Below are 16,582 nucleotides of genomic sequence, written 5' to 3'. Positions count from 1 at the left end.
CCTTTTGTCTGCTCCGAAACTGGAAATCAGCTCTTACCTGGGCAGGCGGCAGCATCCGCAGGCTGCTCTGGCCGGACTATAACTTTCTGAGCAGAAACAAGTACCCAAAACAAGACCCAAAACAAAGATGATCAGGTACTGCAGCAGTCACCACCAGCCCAGATCTCGTGGCTTGGTTTGTCTCTGTGAGTAACCACTAAATCTGTGGGTCTTGACTGCCGAGGAAACCCTGGTATGTGCCAGACCTTGCCGCAGGACAGGGACTCTGCAGGTGGCACCAAAGGGGATGCTCATGGTGTACGTCCTTGGGCTGGCACCTTAACACAGGTGTTGCGAGCTTAAAATGCCATGGGAGGAAAGAAATGGTGGTAAGAGCTTTTTTCCCCAGGATTCAGTCTCTGGAGAAAAGGGGGTGGCAGCAGGAATGGGTAGGGTAGGGTCAACACGCAGAGGGTTTGGGTTCCGAACCCCTCGGCAGGCTCCAGGGAAGGGTGGTGGGAGCTCCCACCCAGGGCCTCGGCCAGTGGAGCGAGATGGTGTTTGCTAAAGAAACAGCAAAGTGCCACAGAACTGGAATTTTAGAGGGGGGCTCAAATCTGTTCAGAGACTTTGAAAACAGTGTCAGCTGAGAAACAGACAGGGGATTTTGTTACACATCAAATATTGCTTTTTGCTTTCAAAGTGAAGCTTCTGATTTATCTCTTTCTTTCTTTTAAAATCACCTGTATTTAAAGAAATGAAGTAAATTGTTAAATAGGGTGAATTAAATGTTTTTGGGGTAAACCCAAATCTCTCCACCCAGTACTTTGTCTCACTTAAGAAAAGTTTCAGTTTGACCTGATTTTTCCTCCCTAATTTTTCAGCTCACACCGTTGGAAATAACAGAGTCTACGTAGGTTACATCATTCGTGAGGAATCTCCTCTCATCCGTCTCCAAATGAATAACAACAAACATTCAAAAAATAATTGAAGTTTATATATATCCCTTGGCCATTCAGGTGGTATGGCTGGCACGAGACATAGGCACTTTAAACAGCTGTTGTGAATCTTAAGTATAAACTTCCACCCTTCGGCACCACGCCAGGAAATTCTGCATAGGAGTATACCAGCTTTCCTTTGCAGCAGACAAAAATCATCGTGTTTTATACCTTGAGAGAGGACAGGAGAAAAAAGCTTTTTTTCCTGGGGACCCCCATGGTTTGTCAGACCCTTGCGGCTGTGTTGGATGAGCAGGACCAAGCCAGGCTCTGCAGCAGGAGGGGGGCTTTGCAGGGGTATTCACAGCTACACTGACACACGCACATCTCCTCCTCCTTCATCGGCAGGTACCTGCATTGTAGAGTAGTTCAGTGTCCTGAAAAAGAACCACCACCGCTACACACACACACTTTTTCCCATATTGCAACCTTGTTTTTCAAAGGTAGGTATGATAACAGCACGCTCTTGGAGCCAAAGTCATGTGCGTTTTCTGTTACCCACCCTATCCCACCTACAGCCGACTGTGTGTGCTCAGAGTCAGATCTTCCTTGGTGGACAAACTCTCCTAGACAAAATAAACTGCTAGACCATCTTCTCCAGCTGTAGTCCAAGGTCATGGCTGAAATCTCATTCCACTGCTTTTCTGGAAGTACAGACACACCAAAACACTCCTGAATCCAGGAGAGCTGATGGGCAGCCACAGGACAAAACCCTGCCTGTAGCGCTACACATGTACCTGTCAAGCCTCGCTCTGAGAGCTGGGTAAGCTGGGCTTTTGCTTACACCAGACCTAACTTCCACCCTGCTGTGTTTCCATGAGCCAAGATAAATAACCTATTGCAAAGACCAAAACCGTTGCAGCCGAGCTCAGGCCTCCTCGTGCTTTCCAGGATGCTCTCCAAGCTCTGCTCCACTCCCACGTGTGTCTCCCTACAGACACACCAGGTTCACGGGCACTAGAGCATCCAGCTTATTTAGGCTGTGGCCTTAACTCCACAAGTAATGAACATGAAAACTGAGTCTTCTCATCACTGAAGCACTAGGGCAGCATCCCTTCCCCAGGCTTCATTATTTTTGCCCCAATTGCTTCTTTCTCACCTTGTCCCACCTTGTGACATTTCTTGGAGGAGCGTATCAGCTACACTCCCAGAAGCAAATATTAATTGTGTAGACAGCATGTGTGCTGGTGTGTAAAAGATGCAGTTGAAGGGATCCGTTCCCCTGTATAGGTGTGTGCAGCCTTTGGACATGTGCAATATCCCCCTGCTTGCAGAAGGGCACAGCTAAAACTGTGAGTGTGCTCCTGGAAGAGGCTTCCCTACTGCTTCATAGCTGCAAAATGCTCCTCTCTAACTATGTTTATACCTGTGAACCTGTGCTATGGGGATGAGCCTGAGCTAAAGACAACTGCAAGGACAGCCCAAGAAAACGAGCACCAAGTTTCAAGTGCTCGTGCTCCCAAAGTATGTGCTGCCAAAAGCCCACTGTTGGCAAGTGGGGCAGATGAGGCTCAAATAGGGCAGCCCAGGTGTAGCAACCACCCGGCTTTGGTGCACAGAGCTTGCAAGGGCACTTGCGTTTGCATCAACAAGGCAGAGGCAGAACAAAACTGTTTGGCTGTCAAGCAGGAAAGACTGCACCAGCTTAAGGGCTCCAGCTGCAGGGATGTCAACTTGGTCAACCATTCCCATCCGCTGCCAGCTCTGTGGTCCAAGAAAGGTTGCCAGAGGGCTGGAAGGCACCTTGCACAGGGGCCAGGACACTCTTTGCTTTCTCGGCCAGTGGCAACCCTCAGGCAGGGTGCACCAATGTCGTGGTGAAGAGTTTGCCTTGCTTGGACCAGCCACAGAGCCCAGCTAAGCTTTGACCACCAACCCTTCACCATAGCAGGAAGGGAGACCCACCAGCCAGAGGGTTACACCAAACAGCAGTCTGGTTTGTGCAACACACTTCGAGTCTTGTCAAAAAGCCTCCCTGGACCAACAAAGTTTCTGTCCTGGAATGGACTCACATTTCAGCGTGCCCCAGCTCCTGCACCCAGCTTCATGACAAAGCCAACCCCAGCACGTGCCGCTATGTGATCTCAGCTATGAAAACATTGCTACAAATCTAGCGCTATTTCTGAAACGGTAGCTACAATATGCTTTCATTAAATCCAATTAAGTAGTGCATTTTGTTTAAAGTGTGCCCACCCAGAGCTACACACACAGAGTAATGCCATCAGTTGCTTCAAGCAATCACCTAGCGTTACACCCCTTGCTCTTGAGGTTATTTCCACAATAGTAATTAAATCCTCATTAACAATTTTCAATTATAAAGTAAACCAAATGTAATAGCCTACACAGGGAATCTCAGCTCATATTCAGGGAGCCCGAAGACTTTCTGAAAGGAAGAAATGTTAAACACCGCAGCCAAGCTTCTGGGGAGCCTGGAGGTCAGCGGAGGGACCCATCCCACCGGGCTGTTGACAACGACTTGCAACATCTGGCCTAACCACCAAGCACACTCTGGGCACAGAAACACCACGTGCCCGCTGGCAAGCACGAGGCGGTGGCCACCATGGGGCACGTGATGCATAGCTCCTATGCCTGTTCGTTTCTTGAACATCTCCTCCCCAGAGCACCCTTTTGCCCCCCACATAAAGGTGCTCCGAAGGGAACCGTGTGAACTCTTTGTGCCTTTCCCCCTGCTTTTGTTGTTATTAATAAGCCCTGAAGAGCAGAGGTTCAAACACAGGTACTCAACACTGTGTCCTCAGCCCACACACCCCTCCGACGGCACCTAACTGGGTGAGCACCGTAGTGCCTTGCCACCCTGACTTTTCACAGCCTGAGGAACCCACCTCGCTGCTGCCCAGGAAATACTCTTGTAAACCAATGGCACAAGTGCCAGATTGCACGGCCCCAGCTCCCACGTGCTGGTCTCCAAACACAGCAGGCACTGCAGGATGGCAGGCAGATCCCCCCCGGTTGCTCTCGGCCTCATAGGAGATCCCTTCTGCCCAGCCTTCTCCAGCATTTGCCGCCCCCATCCCTTCAAATTTCCTCATGGCAAACAAACCCTGTCGTTCTGACAGTGAAACCATCAGTGCCATGGGCCATGGCGATGTTTCAAGGAGGAAAAAGGCACCCATAAATCCTTTCTCTCTCTGGAAATCAACTGGGTTTCTCCTCTCAGAGGCACTAATGCAGCAAATCTCCAGCCGCTCCCAGTCCTCCACCCCCAGTGCTCCTCTGAACTTTCCCCAAATCTCTCCCACATGAATCAATCTGAAGGCAAAGCTGGCAAAGCCTGCCAGCCCCCACCAACCAATTCCACCACCACGCCATCAGGGCCCGCTTCCCTGCTGGTCCGCTGGTGCACCAGGAGGGCAGCTCCCAGGATACTCACTGCTCGAGTGACCACCTGTGCTCAGCTGGGGTGAAGGCATCACCGGTAAGGCTGCCCAGCTTCCCGTGGAGCAGCGCGGAGTGACCCTGCATAGCATTGTTCATTTTTCTCTAGGCTTGCGAGGTTTGGAGATTGGTTCAGATAAGCATCCTCAAGCTTGCATGCTTATCTGCACCATCTCCCAAACAGCTTTGATCTGCAGGAATTGGCTGCAGCTCTCAAAGTTATCTTGAGAAAGCTTGTTCTGGGGAGAGTTGTTCTTCTGATTAACAAGAAAAAGCTTTCTTGGTGGCTTTGAGCATTTTCAGCCCTGGCTGGAACAGGGGTGTAGCAATGTCTGCACACGGAGAGGAGGAAAAAGCCAAGCGAGCTTCTCCCTAAAGCTTCACTTGGGGCTCAGTTGTCCTTTCCACTACAATCTGAGGTCAGTTGTATCATCTGGCTTCTTTTTCCCACTTTCTGTTTAACACCGTCTTGCCCCCTCCACGGTGTGGGTTGGTCTGTATATATAGGTTCCCACCTCGCATCTGTGCGGGGCTTTACATCATCCGCATCCTATGCAAAGCACCTGGGAGCGAGCTGGCTGCCCCAACCGCCACAGCGGGTCACTGACGGCTTGGAGAACTAAAACATACAATACAGAATTCAACAGCTGAAACAAGTAGTCCCTCTCAACAACCTCCAGTGAAGGAAACACAAGCCACACGTAAATACATGTTATCAAGTCAAACGTTAATATTCCAGTTTTGGAAAGCCTTCTGCTTGGCCAAAGCTCTAAGAAGTATTTGTTGGACTGAAAAATATCAAATTTAACTCCTGCTCCTGAAAAATGCCAGCGAGGATTGTCCCACTCTCAGCCCATCATCACCCCACACAAGATTTCTTCCTTGGGGGAACAACGAGGGAGGAAAAGGAAGGAGGTATTGAGGAAAAGGAGGAATTACAAAATTAGCAACAAAGTCTACATTGGGGAAACTACCCCAAACATATCCTGCTGCCCTCACATAAAAGATAAATACGCATTAAAAAATCACTGCTCAGGGAGGGGAAATAAGTGTGAACAGCAAAAATAAGTACATGTGTTTTAAATAATTTTTTTAATTGTTGAGGCAGTAATACTTGGTTCATGGAACTGCAATATACAGAGAGGTGAAATAAATAGCTTATATATATATAATATATATAATATAGCTGGTTTTAAAATATTCCCTTATCATTGGTGTACTAGGTCATCTGGTAGTCACTTGAATGTATTTAGCAGCATTCTCCAGAACTGAGCATAATGCAGGATCACGGAGCCGTGACACCTTATGTCGTCAGAAAGGTTACAGAAGATCGATGCGTTGAGAACTCCACGGAAACTCAATCACTGCAGCACACACCATCTTGTCTTGGGCCGGTGTGCAGCAGACAATAAATAATTACTGCAAAACCGGCACTTTTCGGGGCAGGGTCTCAGTAACTTTGGGAAAGAACTTTGGTTTTCTTTGGTTTTATTTATTTATTTTTAATAATTACCTTTTTTTTTTTTTCCTCTGGGGATATGCTTGAAAAGTTGTCCTTTCCAAAAAAGCGAAATAAGCACCTGTGTGTCATCAACAACAAGAAGTCAATTTAAATAGAGCAGTTCATTTTGTTTTTCAAGTCACAATAAATCCCTAACAGCTTTTCCCCAGCGTTTGCCATCTAGTCTTTTATTAATTTTTTTTATTTTTATTTTTTTTTAAACACAATGTACAAAAATAGAGCTTCTTCCTTATTTTTAATGTAAAAATATTCCTCTGGTGCAGTTTTTTTTTTTTCTTTTTTTTTTTTTTCTTTTCGTGGTTTATTACTGTGACACTGTTTTTGTCTATTTTTAACTGGGGTTGGTGGGTCGTATTCTCTTAGTCCTCTTGGTGACTGTTGTGTACTTGAAAGGTTTCTGTATCTCCACTTGCCCCTTTGGGTACCTCTTCATAAAATGTACATCTTGCTGGTTTTCCCGGGTCTTGGGCCCTTTCCGTGGCCTCCCTTTTTTGGTGAATCCAACATACCAGCCTGAATATTTTGCTGACATCAGTGCCGTATAGTTGTTTTCTAGGACTTTTTCAATGAAGACACACTCCTTGCTGGTGCCATCAGGCTGAAAAAGGGGGGGGGCGGGGAAGGAAAATAAAAAATCATTATTCAAATGCGAGCTCAGTGACCAAAACCCAATTTGGCATAAGTAAAATCATCACATCTGGACCTTGTTTTTGGTTCAAACTTTGTTAATATGAGCTGTAACAAACATCAGCTGAAATAGACATGAATAATAATAAAAAAAAAAAAGCATGAAAGCATGAGGTCATCATTTCATTTTTTTTAAAACACTCCTATCCAAGGAGAGAAAGATTTTTCAAAGACAACAGTTAAGTTTATCCAGTTCAGTTCCTTCAATTGCAAGCAAAGCAAGACATTTAGCTTTGCTTTTTCCATTAAGAAAGGAGGATGAATTGAATTTGTGCCAGGGAAACATCATACTTAATCAGAAAAAAACAAACCCCCCCAGAATCCCATATGGGCCAAACAACAGTGTTTCTCTTTTCTGCCGCTCACTTTTGTTTTCCAAAATACCTTATGGGCTTGCATCCATAACTACCCAAATCCCACTAAAACCATTACAAGCCTTAGTCTAACCCTTCCCAGGGCTTTGCAAACTCTCCCCCACCACATCCCGGGTGCGACACCTGGCAAATAAAGCACGCATGGAGCTCTGGGGATGAGCAAAGGGATGCAGGAGGCACCGAGCCCCCTGACCCTGCTCCAGCCCCGGGACCCTGGCAAGCCCCAAAGGCAGCAGTTCTTTCGGAACCACATCGCACACCCCAGGCTTGGCTCCGACTCGCATCCCGGAGCAACATCAGCAGGGAAAGCACCGTTCCCACACCAGAGTGTCTCCCCGGATGGGACAGCATCCCACTGGCATCCCAATGCGCCTGTAGCTGGAGGACTATGCTACAGCAGCGTTCTCAGCCACCGGACCCACCCCAGCTCCGCTGCCGGGGGTGGAGGGGGACACAAGTGCCTGATCCTACACCTCTGCACTCCCAGGACAGGATTTCGTTTGGAAGAGGGTTTCGTTTCCGGCAGCAGAGGCGACACGGTCCTTCGCCTTATCCAACCTTTCCATCTCAGCCTAAAAGCAGCCACCCAAAGCTCAATGACCCAGCTGAGGAAGCCATGTCCCTAAACTGCTTTCCTCCTCGCAAAGGAAACCAGGATTAGCACAGAACTGGAGGGCAGAAGCTCCTGAGCATGAGCACCGCTCCTCAGCCACCCTGTAGCACAGCACCCGCCCTGCTGGGACTCCCTGCCCGAGGCAGCTGCTGCTTCGAGATTTTGGCAATCAGGGTTCACCTCAGCCTGGAGATCCAAACTAACCAAGATCCAGAACCGGACTTCGAACATGGCAGCATGTGGATCTCAGGCTGGATTCAGGACTCTAATTTACACAGCACACACCACACCGGAGGGAGTTGCAGCATCACACAACAGCATCTTTAGGTCCTTCAGCACAGAGGAAATTCTTCTCACCTATGATCTTCTGCCAGAAAATGTGTTTTGCCCTTTAACTACTGAGTTACTGGTCCTGCACCTAGAATGCCACGTGTCGTTGTGTACATCGGCACTTTGGTTTAGATAGATCAAAAGATAGCAGGGAATAGATACAGATGCACTTCAGCCCTGGATGTTGTCTCAGCTCTGGGTGTTATATGGATTCCTGACAGGGATAAGCACAGTATGGACCACCATACAGGACTTAATCTAATGCTCAGCAAAGCCAGAGGAAGGATTTCCATCACAGTATTAGTCCAATCCAACTCCCCGCTGAAGTCAAATAATGAGTTTTTCAATACTGCAGGCCCATGCTTGCTGCTACACTTGCCATTAAAGTCTCCCTATCCCATCTAAATGGCAGCAGCCCCCTCAGCCCCCAGCCATTTCACCCACCCTGTCTGGGGGGACAGGAGAGGTGCAGCAGCACAACCAGCGCAGCACCTGCAGCGACAGTCGGTCCCCCGGGCTGCAGTGGCTCTGCGCAGGGGCTCTGCTGAGCATGGCAGCCCCTCACACTTACCGCCCCCTCCCCACGGCCAGGTCAGCCTGCTCCAGCTGAGAAGCCTTCCCAAAATGTCCTGCACAATCACAGCGGGGTCCAGTGCAGTTTGTGGGAAGGGCGGGGGACCATGGGGCAGGGGGGAGCTCCCTTGGGCTGAGCTGGCCCAGGCTCCCCCACACCTCTGATCCCTGAATAACCACATATGAGATACAAACAGAGCTGCGAGGTAGGAACCATCAGGCATGACAACCCAAGCCAGAGTCACACAGGCAACAACAGTGGAAAAACTTTGTCATCGGCAGCCTCCACCACCAACCATCCCTCCCTGGCTTGATACCTTTAGCAGAGCTTCAGTTCAATCCGTGCAATGAAATGTGATGTTTACCCCAAAATCATTAATACACCATCCTGCCTGAAGGGTTTCGTTACCATGGGTAGGTCTTATTAAGATGGCATGGGAGAACATGGCAACTTCTGCATCAATCATGCTAATCCAGGATCCATGTTCCCCATATGTGCCCCCTACATGGGGGCACAGCCAGCTCTGCCCCAGGACCAGCAATCTCCATCCCGGGCTAGGCACAAAGGTCCTAATTTTATCATGTACAACTGGAAGCTCACAAATGCTTTAATGAATGGCAGAACCAGGCAAAGCTCAACGGTTCCAGTTCCGGGGGGGGCGGTTGTTCTCCAAGCCTTGGGTTTGATCAAAGCCACATGAGTGGGGATGGGGAAAATCAGTCGACACCACGGGGTTCCACCAGGTTTCAATGGGAAGCCATAAAACGACCCCAGGTTTCTCAGGGCTCAGCCCACTACAAACCCTTCCCCAGTGAATGGAGAATTTTTAAACAATACCATGGCTGAGTTTCAAATCCACCCAAACCCAGGTGCTGATGAACCGACCGGATCCGTACCGCAGGGGGAGCAGGTAATTGGAAGGGCTGTTTCCCCTACGCTTGTGGAAAGGTCCTGGATTTGAGCCCTGACCTTGTTGCTAGGAGAATTAAGGCTTTTTCATGCAATTTGGGAGGTTTCCGCTTGTACTGCAATGTCAGTTTCTCATGGAAAATGAAGACTGGAATGAAAAGAAAATGTGTGTGTAGGAGGGGGAAGTTATTCTATTAATAACAGAAAAGTATTTACTTATACCTTCAAATTTGCCGACAGAGCCTAAGACGAAGACAGGAGGTAGAGGAATAACAAGGTGCAACTTCAGGCCAACCTCAGGGCTAATTTGAAGTAAACAAGGTGCATGAGATAAAATAACTTCGTTCTGGAAAAGGAAGAGCTAAATGATTTGATAACATGAAATTACAGTAACATTTACAAGTGCCTCAAGATAAATCAGGATAAGGACCTCACTTCCCCAAACAGAGCATTCCTGTACATGCTAAGACATGTCAGAGACAGACAAATGTTTCCCACATACTTACAAGATGATTTTACAGCATCTGTTACAATCCCCAATAGAATAAATCATTCACACATATTACCTACACCATGGAGAGCTGGACCCATGGCAATCTATTAGGCACAAAAGCAATTTATAAGGGGTTTCAATAATTTTTGAGTGTCACCTTGCTTTCACTAGGTGCCCATCACTTAAGATCTAATCATGTCCCTGTTTAAATGCCAGCAAAACACTCATTGGGTCTGTCACCCATCCCCTCAAGGGCTCCTCCGAAGAGAGGAGGAGGGAAGAGAAAAAGCACACAGCTTTGGCCGAGCATCACTCCCTGCTCCAGCCGCCTGCTCGCCCTTCCCCAGGAGCTCCTGGTGCAAACGCTTGCCGCCGATACAGGGTTGTACCTTCTGCCGCCGACGTCAGCCGGGAGATGGTGCCAAGCCACATTTTGCACATGCTTAGCTGTCAGGATGCACCTTGCAGAGCGCTCGCCCTTCAAAACATGGAGGTTTATATTTTGAACTGATTCTTTAAAATAAAGAAGAGTTCTCAAAAGCCTTGGAGCTGTGCAAAACTGCTTAGCCTGGTGCAACGGCACTGCCATGTGATGGGGGAGGGCCTGTACCCAGCCCCTCATCCCCATCAGCCCTGCAGAGCAGCTCCAGAGCATCCCACACGTGCTCGGAGGACCAGCTGCTCCTGGTTTTGCTCACCACCATCCCACAGGCAGCATCTCCAGCTAAGATCCCTGCTCAGAACAGGGCAAGACCCACTGCAGAGGATCAACCTCGCTCCTGCAAAAGGCACAGGCTTTCTTCAAGTCAGCACCTCCTCGTACCTGCAACCAGCCACCCCCAAATTACCAATTTTGCCCCCGGGGCTGCTGCCTGGCTGTGTGACAAGGCCATGCCACCATGGAGGTGACAACTTGCTGCTCCGTTCTTTGCAGAGAAATAATTCAGAGCATTTTTTGTTTAAACACACCCCTAGCAGCCGTGGGAAGAGGTGGTAGCTGTTAGCCAGGCTTCTGATAAATGCCTTATAAAATACCCGATCTAAACGCCACCTTCCAGAGGAACCCCTCGGGCATCAGCCAGGTCTGCGCAGAGGCGAGGGGCAGCACAGCCATGCCCGTAAGCCCCAGCAGCACGAAGCACTGGCTCCAGCTGAGCATCTCCTGGAAATAAAGGCTGGGAACCAGCCCCAGGCACAGCGAGCCGCTGCGCAGTGACAAGGGGGTGGACCTGAGCGGTCCCAGTCCCTTTCTGGAGCAGGGTTAGGGCACCAGCTGCCATCCAAGGCTCCCCCTCCAGAGAGGAGTACCTGGAGCACGGAGCCGCTGACACACCAGGGGCCAGCACCATCCCCCCTGCAGCCAGCAGCAGCGGAGCTGCGCTGGAGCCAAGGGCTCTCCGAGTGCCCTGAGCTTACCAAGGAGCAGCACCGGATTGTTTGTGCAGAGCATTTGGCAACGGGCTCTCCAGTATTAAACGTGAAACATGTTGAACTGACACTAAAGCAGAATTAAGTGCCAAAGCATTTGCTGCTTCTACAATTACACTCCAGAGCGCTTTGGTGCTCCTGCTCTCCTTTTTATGACCCAACTTGGTCTTATTGTAGTTTGGCTTTCCCGTTTTAAGTTCTCCAAATGGAAAGGATCAAAGGGCTCTTTGTTGTCGTAGCAGGAGCGCTCCTCCGAGCGAGGCATTCCTGCCACTAACAGCTTGCTGCTCAGGGGGAATTCGCGGCAGCCTCTGTGCCACCAGCCTGAGCCAAAGCATTAGCAGGTGCAGCAACCGCCTCCGCCTTCCCCCTATTAGCCTGCCACACTAAGCCACCTGAGCAGCTTTTTATGGGAAAGGGAGGCCAGGGCAGGTTTTCTCATTTATGCTTCACAAATCTGGCTCAGTGGGCACCGGCAAATCCAAACTTCACTCGGCTTTTACGGCAACAATAAGCTCACGCAAGCGGCTTGGGTAACACCACGGTGTGGGGAGAGATGCCTCCAAGGCTGAAAGGTTTCTCTGTTTGCAAAGATCAGGGCACAAATTAAGCTCTATGAGCGATCCTGTGTTAAGCTGTCGTTAGCTAAGCTTATGTTAAAACACTTCCCCCCCTCCTCAAACGATGCCGCATTAGAAGCTCTCTGGGTAAGGCGACCGAATGCACTGGTGATGTGCTGCAAATAATAACAAACACCAAACTGTACGAAACACGTCTGTGATGACCCAGGAATGCCAGCTTGGCACAGGGCGCAGCAAGATTCAACCTTTCAAGTGAGAGGGGGATGACTCTCCTGTCTAATTATCACCTTTCTGCAAGTTCAGCCCCCCAGGGTAGAAGTCAAATTGTAGAAATACCAGCCCTCCCTACAAGTGGGAGTGCTTCCCTCTTGCAAGGAAAGCAAGGCCCCTCATCCTAAAAATCCTGGAGCAGGGAAAGCTGCCGCTCAAGCAAAAGGTTCCATAGAGGTGTACACACCCATGTTTCTTCCAAGGAAAAAGCTGGAAAATGGACCCTTTCCGCACCCCTCCCTCCCCCTCCGCAGACAGACGGATAGGCAGAGGGGGTTCCTGAGCACTGGTGCCCCACCGTGCTGGATCTCACACCACCCCCAGGTGCGAGATACGCCCACTGAGCTCAGCTATTATTTCAAAGGGCTGCTAAAAATTTCCCTCGAATACTAGCACTGTTAGATTCACACACAGCATCATACGGAAGAAATCCTACCCTGTATTTCCTAAATTTTGGAGCAGTGACAGCAGGGAAGCCTTGGGTTTTCAGGAGACTTGTGGCTCAGCAGTCCCAGTAAGCCACTCCTGAAGCATCCCCAGCTGATGACCAAGGGCTGCATCACTGCTAACACTTATAAAGCCCCAGAGCTGTTCATGCAGCAAGAACCTAGTGACATAAGATTTTCAGGAAGCATATCCCTTTCCCTGTGGTTTTGCACAACCTCATCTCAAAGTCAGATGGGCAACGCTCAGAGCCTCCTCCAGACTCACTCCACTCAGCTTGGAAAATCCTGAGTGGAAGAAGGTACGGCAGGAGCTGTGTTAATGTCACAGCTTTTGGCGCTGCCGCCTCTCCCCCTTCGCACGCACACCATTTGCAGGTAGGTGAGGAAGCGTGACGCCGAGGTGGGTACCACAGCTGCCAGACCCAGCAGTGCTGTGGGAGGTACAACCCCCTCGCAGCACAGCAGGTGTGAGCACCCTGCCTGCCGGTAAGCTGGACCCAGCCATCCTCGTGCACCTCACAGGGCATTATCAGGACAGATCCGTCATAAGCATCCTGATGCTCAGCATCCTGGATTTATGGCAAGGCACCCTGACCACAGAGACACCTCTTGACCCAAATGCACATTCTTGCTCCTAGACTGGGCTGTAAATCAGGGAAGCTGCATCTATAACTGCCAAGAGTTACTCAGCTTCATGCACGTTTCCTCTAGCTCTCTGGCCTCTGAACCTGCACAATCCTCTGAGGAAAATACTTAGGAGTCATGATGGGCAGTTCAATAAAAGTGTCTGCCAGCACAGCGGAGAGGTTAATTATGTATACAGGACATCTAAGTGCATTCACAAAGCCAGGGAAGTAACACAAAACCCGTGCGGAGGAGACCTCTGAAGAGAGGGTACATTTCCATTCAGAGGCCCAGTTTCAAAGCAGCATTGCCCATGGTTGCGCCCACCTGCCCACAGGCACTGGGGGTACATCCCATCTCTCCTGAGAGCATGCCAAAACGGGCACAGGCTTGCCTGCCTGGGCTAGGACACATAGGCTTTGCAGAGACCTGACCCTGTTAGTACCACACACAAGCCGCAACAGCCAAGGAAGGAAGGGAACAGTTTAAATTTTTTTCTTTCCTTCTACCTTTCATTCAAAAATTCCACTTTTCTAACAAGTACCTGTTCAGAAACCCTCACACTGCCCTGGAGGAGCATTTTGTCACAGGATAAACAGGTGGACACAGAAGTGGAATGTTTGCAGGGATGAATCAAGCAATGCTGAGGTTACGCCAGGACCTGCCTCCTAACCCGCTCCTTCCATCCCAGGCACACTTCTTCCCAACAGAACGGCAGGACAGCACATATCCTAATTAGAGCAAAAGAGGTTGGCTTCACCTGGGAAGATGTACAGTTGGTTAATAGAAACTCCTAACTGCATCCCAGGGAGCTACATGTACTTACTATTAATGATGAGAAATGTCAATCGCTTTTTATATCAACTTTATGAAACCAGTAGAAAATTTAGGAAAACTTAATTGGAGTCAAAACTGTGGGTTTCTTGCAATAGGAAGCTACTGCTTGGGGAGATCTGAAACCTCAGGCAGGTTTCAGATGTGACACCCGAGCAGATCCATGGCATCTACCATTACCCACATCTACCCGATCCAGTTGCACGTATGCTTCTGGGTGCTCAGCACGCTGAGAGCCGGGGAGGTGTTTACCCCCCTGTACAAAGCCCAGCCTGTCGGTCAAACGCGCTGCCGGGGTTTGCTGTTTTTTTCTTCTGGAGCAGTCATTTCCAGCCTCCACCGAGACTCCACAGGCTAGTCCTGAACTTTCGTAAAAGCCAATTAAGAGCAGCAGCGTATTTCTTGTAGGCTTAAATTCATTATATAGGAACCTATGCCACTGTAGGAATTTTTTTTTTAATCTTGTTTAAAACATCAGGTCTAGATAATGAGTGGAGCAAGAAGACAGGACTAAAACAGTTGCTGACCCCATAGCAGGTCTGGTAAATCCCAGATTTATACATTAAACAAACTTACACACTGACTTTTTAAGTTATCGTTTCAAACAAGTGCAATCTCATTCAGGTGACATTCTGGTAGTAACACCAGTTTCCTTGGGGCAAGTTTAAATCAGTGGAATTTAGGACCAAGAAAGCTCACTGATTGTCTGCAGGATGGCATTAGTTCTTTTCATGTCAAATTATATGACTAAGAAAAAAAGATAAATCCATGATCAAATTAAGTGCCATCCATAAAAAATGATCATCCAGAATTGTTCGAACCTGTGAATGACAAATTTCTCCATCTGTATACAACACAAGGCATTTGAGATTTGTCCTCCCTTAGGAAAACTTAATATCTTTAAGTACCTAAAAGACAATGTAAGAAAAAGTCAAGAACAAAAATGCATTTAAGCAAGATCTACTTTTCTTTGACCTTAAAAACGGTATTGTAACAGCCATGTCAAGTGGACTATCTTTTGCTACTGTTTGGAGCTACTGTCTACTTCAGAATTAGCCTCTGTTCTCACTTCATCTCCAAAAATTAATTAAGAGTCAAGTAGAAACAGCCCTTGACGAGCAGGATCCACCTGATGTGTGGATGTGCATGTGCATGATGAACGTGCATCTCAGCTGCATCCACTTGAGGAAGACAAGGCTGCATCGCTTTCCTCCCTGTTGCAAGTTAAATACACCAGCGTATTTGCAAAGTAACATTTAGAAGAAACATCATCCTCATCTTTGAGACACTCAGACCAACAAAAATTGCACTTGGGAGATAAGATGCTCTGAGGAAAGCAATTAAATTCAACTTGACACTTGCCAGCACAAGACACACACAGCACACCCTCTCCACCCAAACAGGGTGAGTCATGACCAGGGCTCAGGGATCCCCTCTCAATAATTTTAATTAACATTTAACCTTAAGGAACAGAAATACTCCAACATGACACACAGCTGCAGCCACCAAGAAACACAGGCGATAGGATGTTAGCAGCTTTATGGTGACACTTGCTCCCTGAACACAGAAAGAATTAAATTAAATTATCATGCAGCTTTGAAAAGGCGGTACTTTTTCCCTGGAAGGGGATATACAGCTTCCAGCCATAGGACAAGGAAAAGATTTAGAGATCAAGCTTACAAGCTTGGTCTGCAATGTGAACCTTGACTTTGCAAAGCTCCAGTCTGGGAGAGAATTGGTGCTTCTTAGGAATATCCAAAGGAAAACATGAAGTTCGCTAAAGAGGAATCACAAGAAATCCATAAACTTGTTACACTCTCCGGTGACCAGGCACAGCCTGGAGATAAAGGGCCAACACTCACATCCTCAGCTGAGCAACTGCGACTCTCTAGCATAAAAAAATACAATGCGGTAATTAATTTTTTAAAATAAAAGGATAAGGGACCTTTTGCTTTATTTTAGAGAAAACACAGCATTGTGTCTGTGATGACAAGCTTATGTTAACGGGAGATGTTCATATATGGCTTAAACACGACTACGACGACCTCTTAACCACATGGCCTAGCCCATGAAACAATGTATGAAGCACCAGTCCCATCTCGGATGCTACCACCACCACCCGAGGAAGCCCTGCTCACAGGATTCACAGCTCATGTCATGCACGGCTCCTCTACTCAGCTTGGTTAAAGCAAAACCTGCTGGCCTTGCTCAGCCTGAGAGGATCAGCATCCGTCTGGGGTGCTTAGAAGATTGCAAGAACTGAAGATAGCACAGAAGGACATAGCACAGACCTTAAATATTCACATTAATAAGATGTTAGGTGACGTCCAGCCAACACTGTCAATGTCCTGCCCGGCAAAACAGCTGAACACAAATCCCAGCAGCCCACTGTGGGTGTAAACATGCTTAATGATGTGCTCCATTTATGAAACCCAGGACCTAAATCTATCAGAACATGCAGGTAAAATGTACATACAGCACTAACAACTGGTCAGCAAAGGGAAGACACTGGCAAATGCCTACG

At 48.3% G+C, this 16,582-nt stretch overlaps 1 protein-coding gene across 1 annotated transcript in view; it reads right to left on the bottom strand.

The window, feature by feature from the left end:
• Positions 1-6,191: 6,191 nt before the first annotated feature.
• The window catches only part of FGF18 (fibroblast growth factor 18), a 73,178-nt gene continuing 62,787 nt past the window's right edge, over positions 6,192-16,582 (bottom strand). The window contains exon 5 of the mRNA XM_037398918.1: positions 6,192-6,493. Coding sequence (XP_037254815.1) covers positions 6,227-6,493 — 267 coding nt within the window. The 3' untranslated portion in view covers positions 6,192-6,226. The remainder of the gene's footprint in view (positions 6,494-16,582) is intronic.

The sequence above is a fragment of the Falco rusticolus genome, chromosome 8 (genome assembly GCF_015220075.1).
Source record: "Falco rusticolus isolate bFalRus1 chromosome 8, bFalRus1.pri, whole genome shotgun sequence".
NCBI lineage: Eukaryota > Metazoa > Chordata > Aves > Falconiformes > Falconidae > Falco > Falco rusticolus.
The sequence above is the reverse complement of the archived record's forward strand: the minus strand, read 5'-3'. Positions and strand labels throughout refer to the sequence as shown.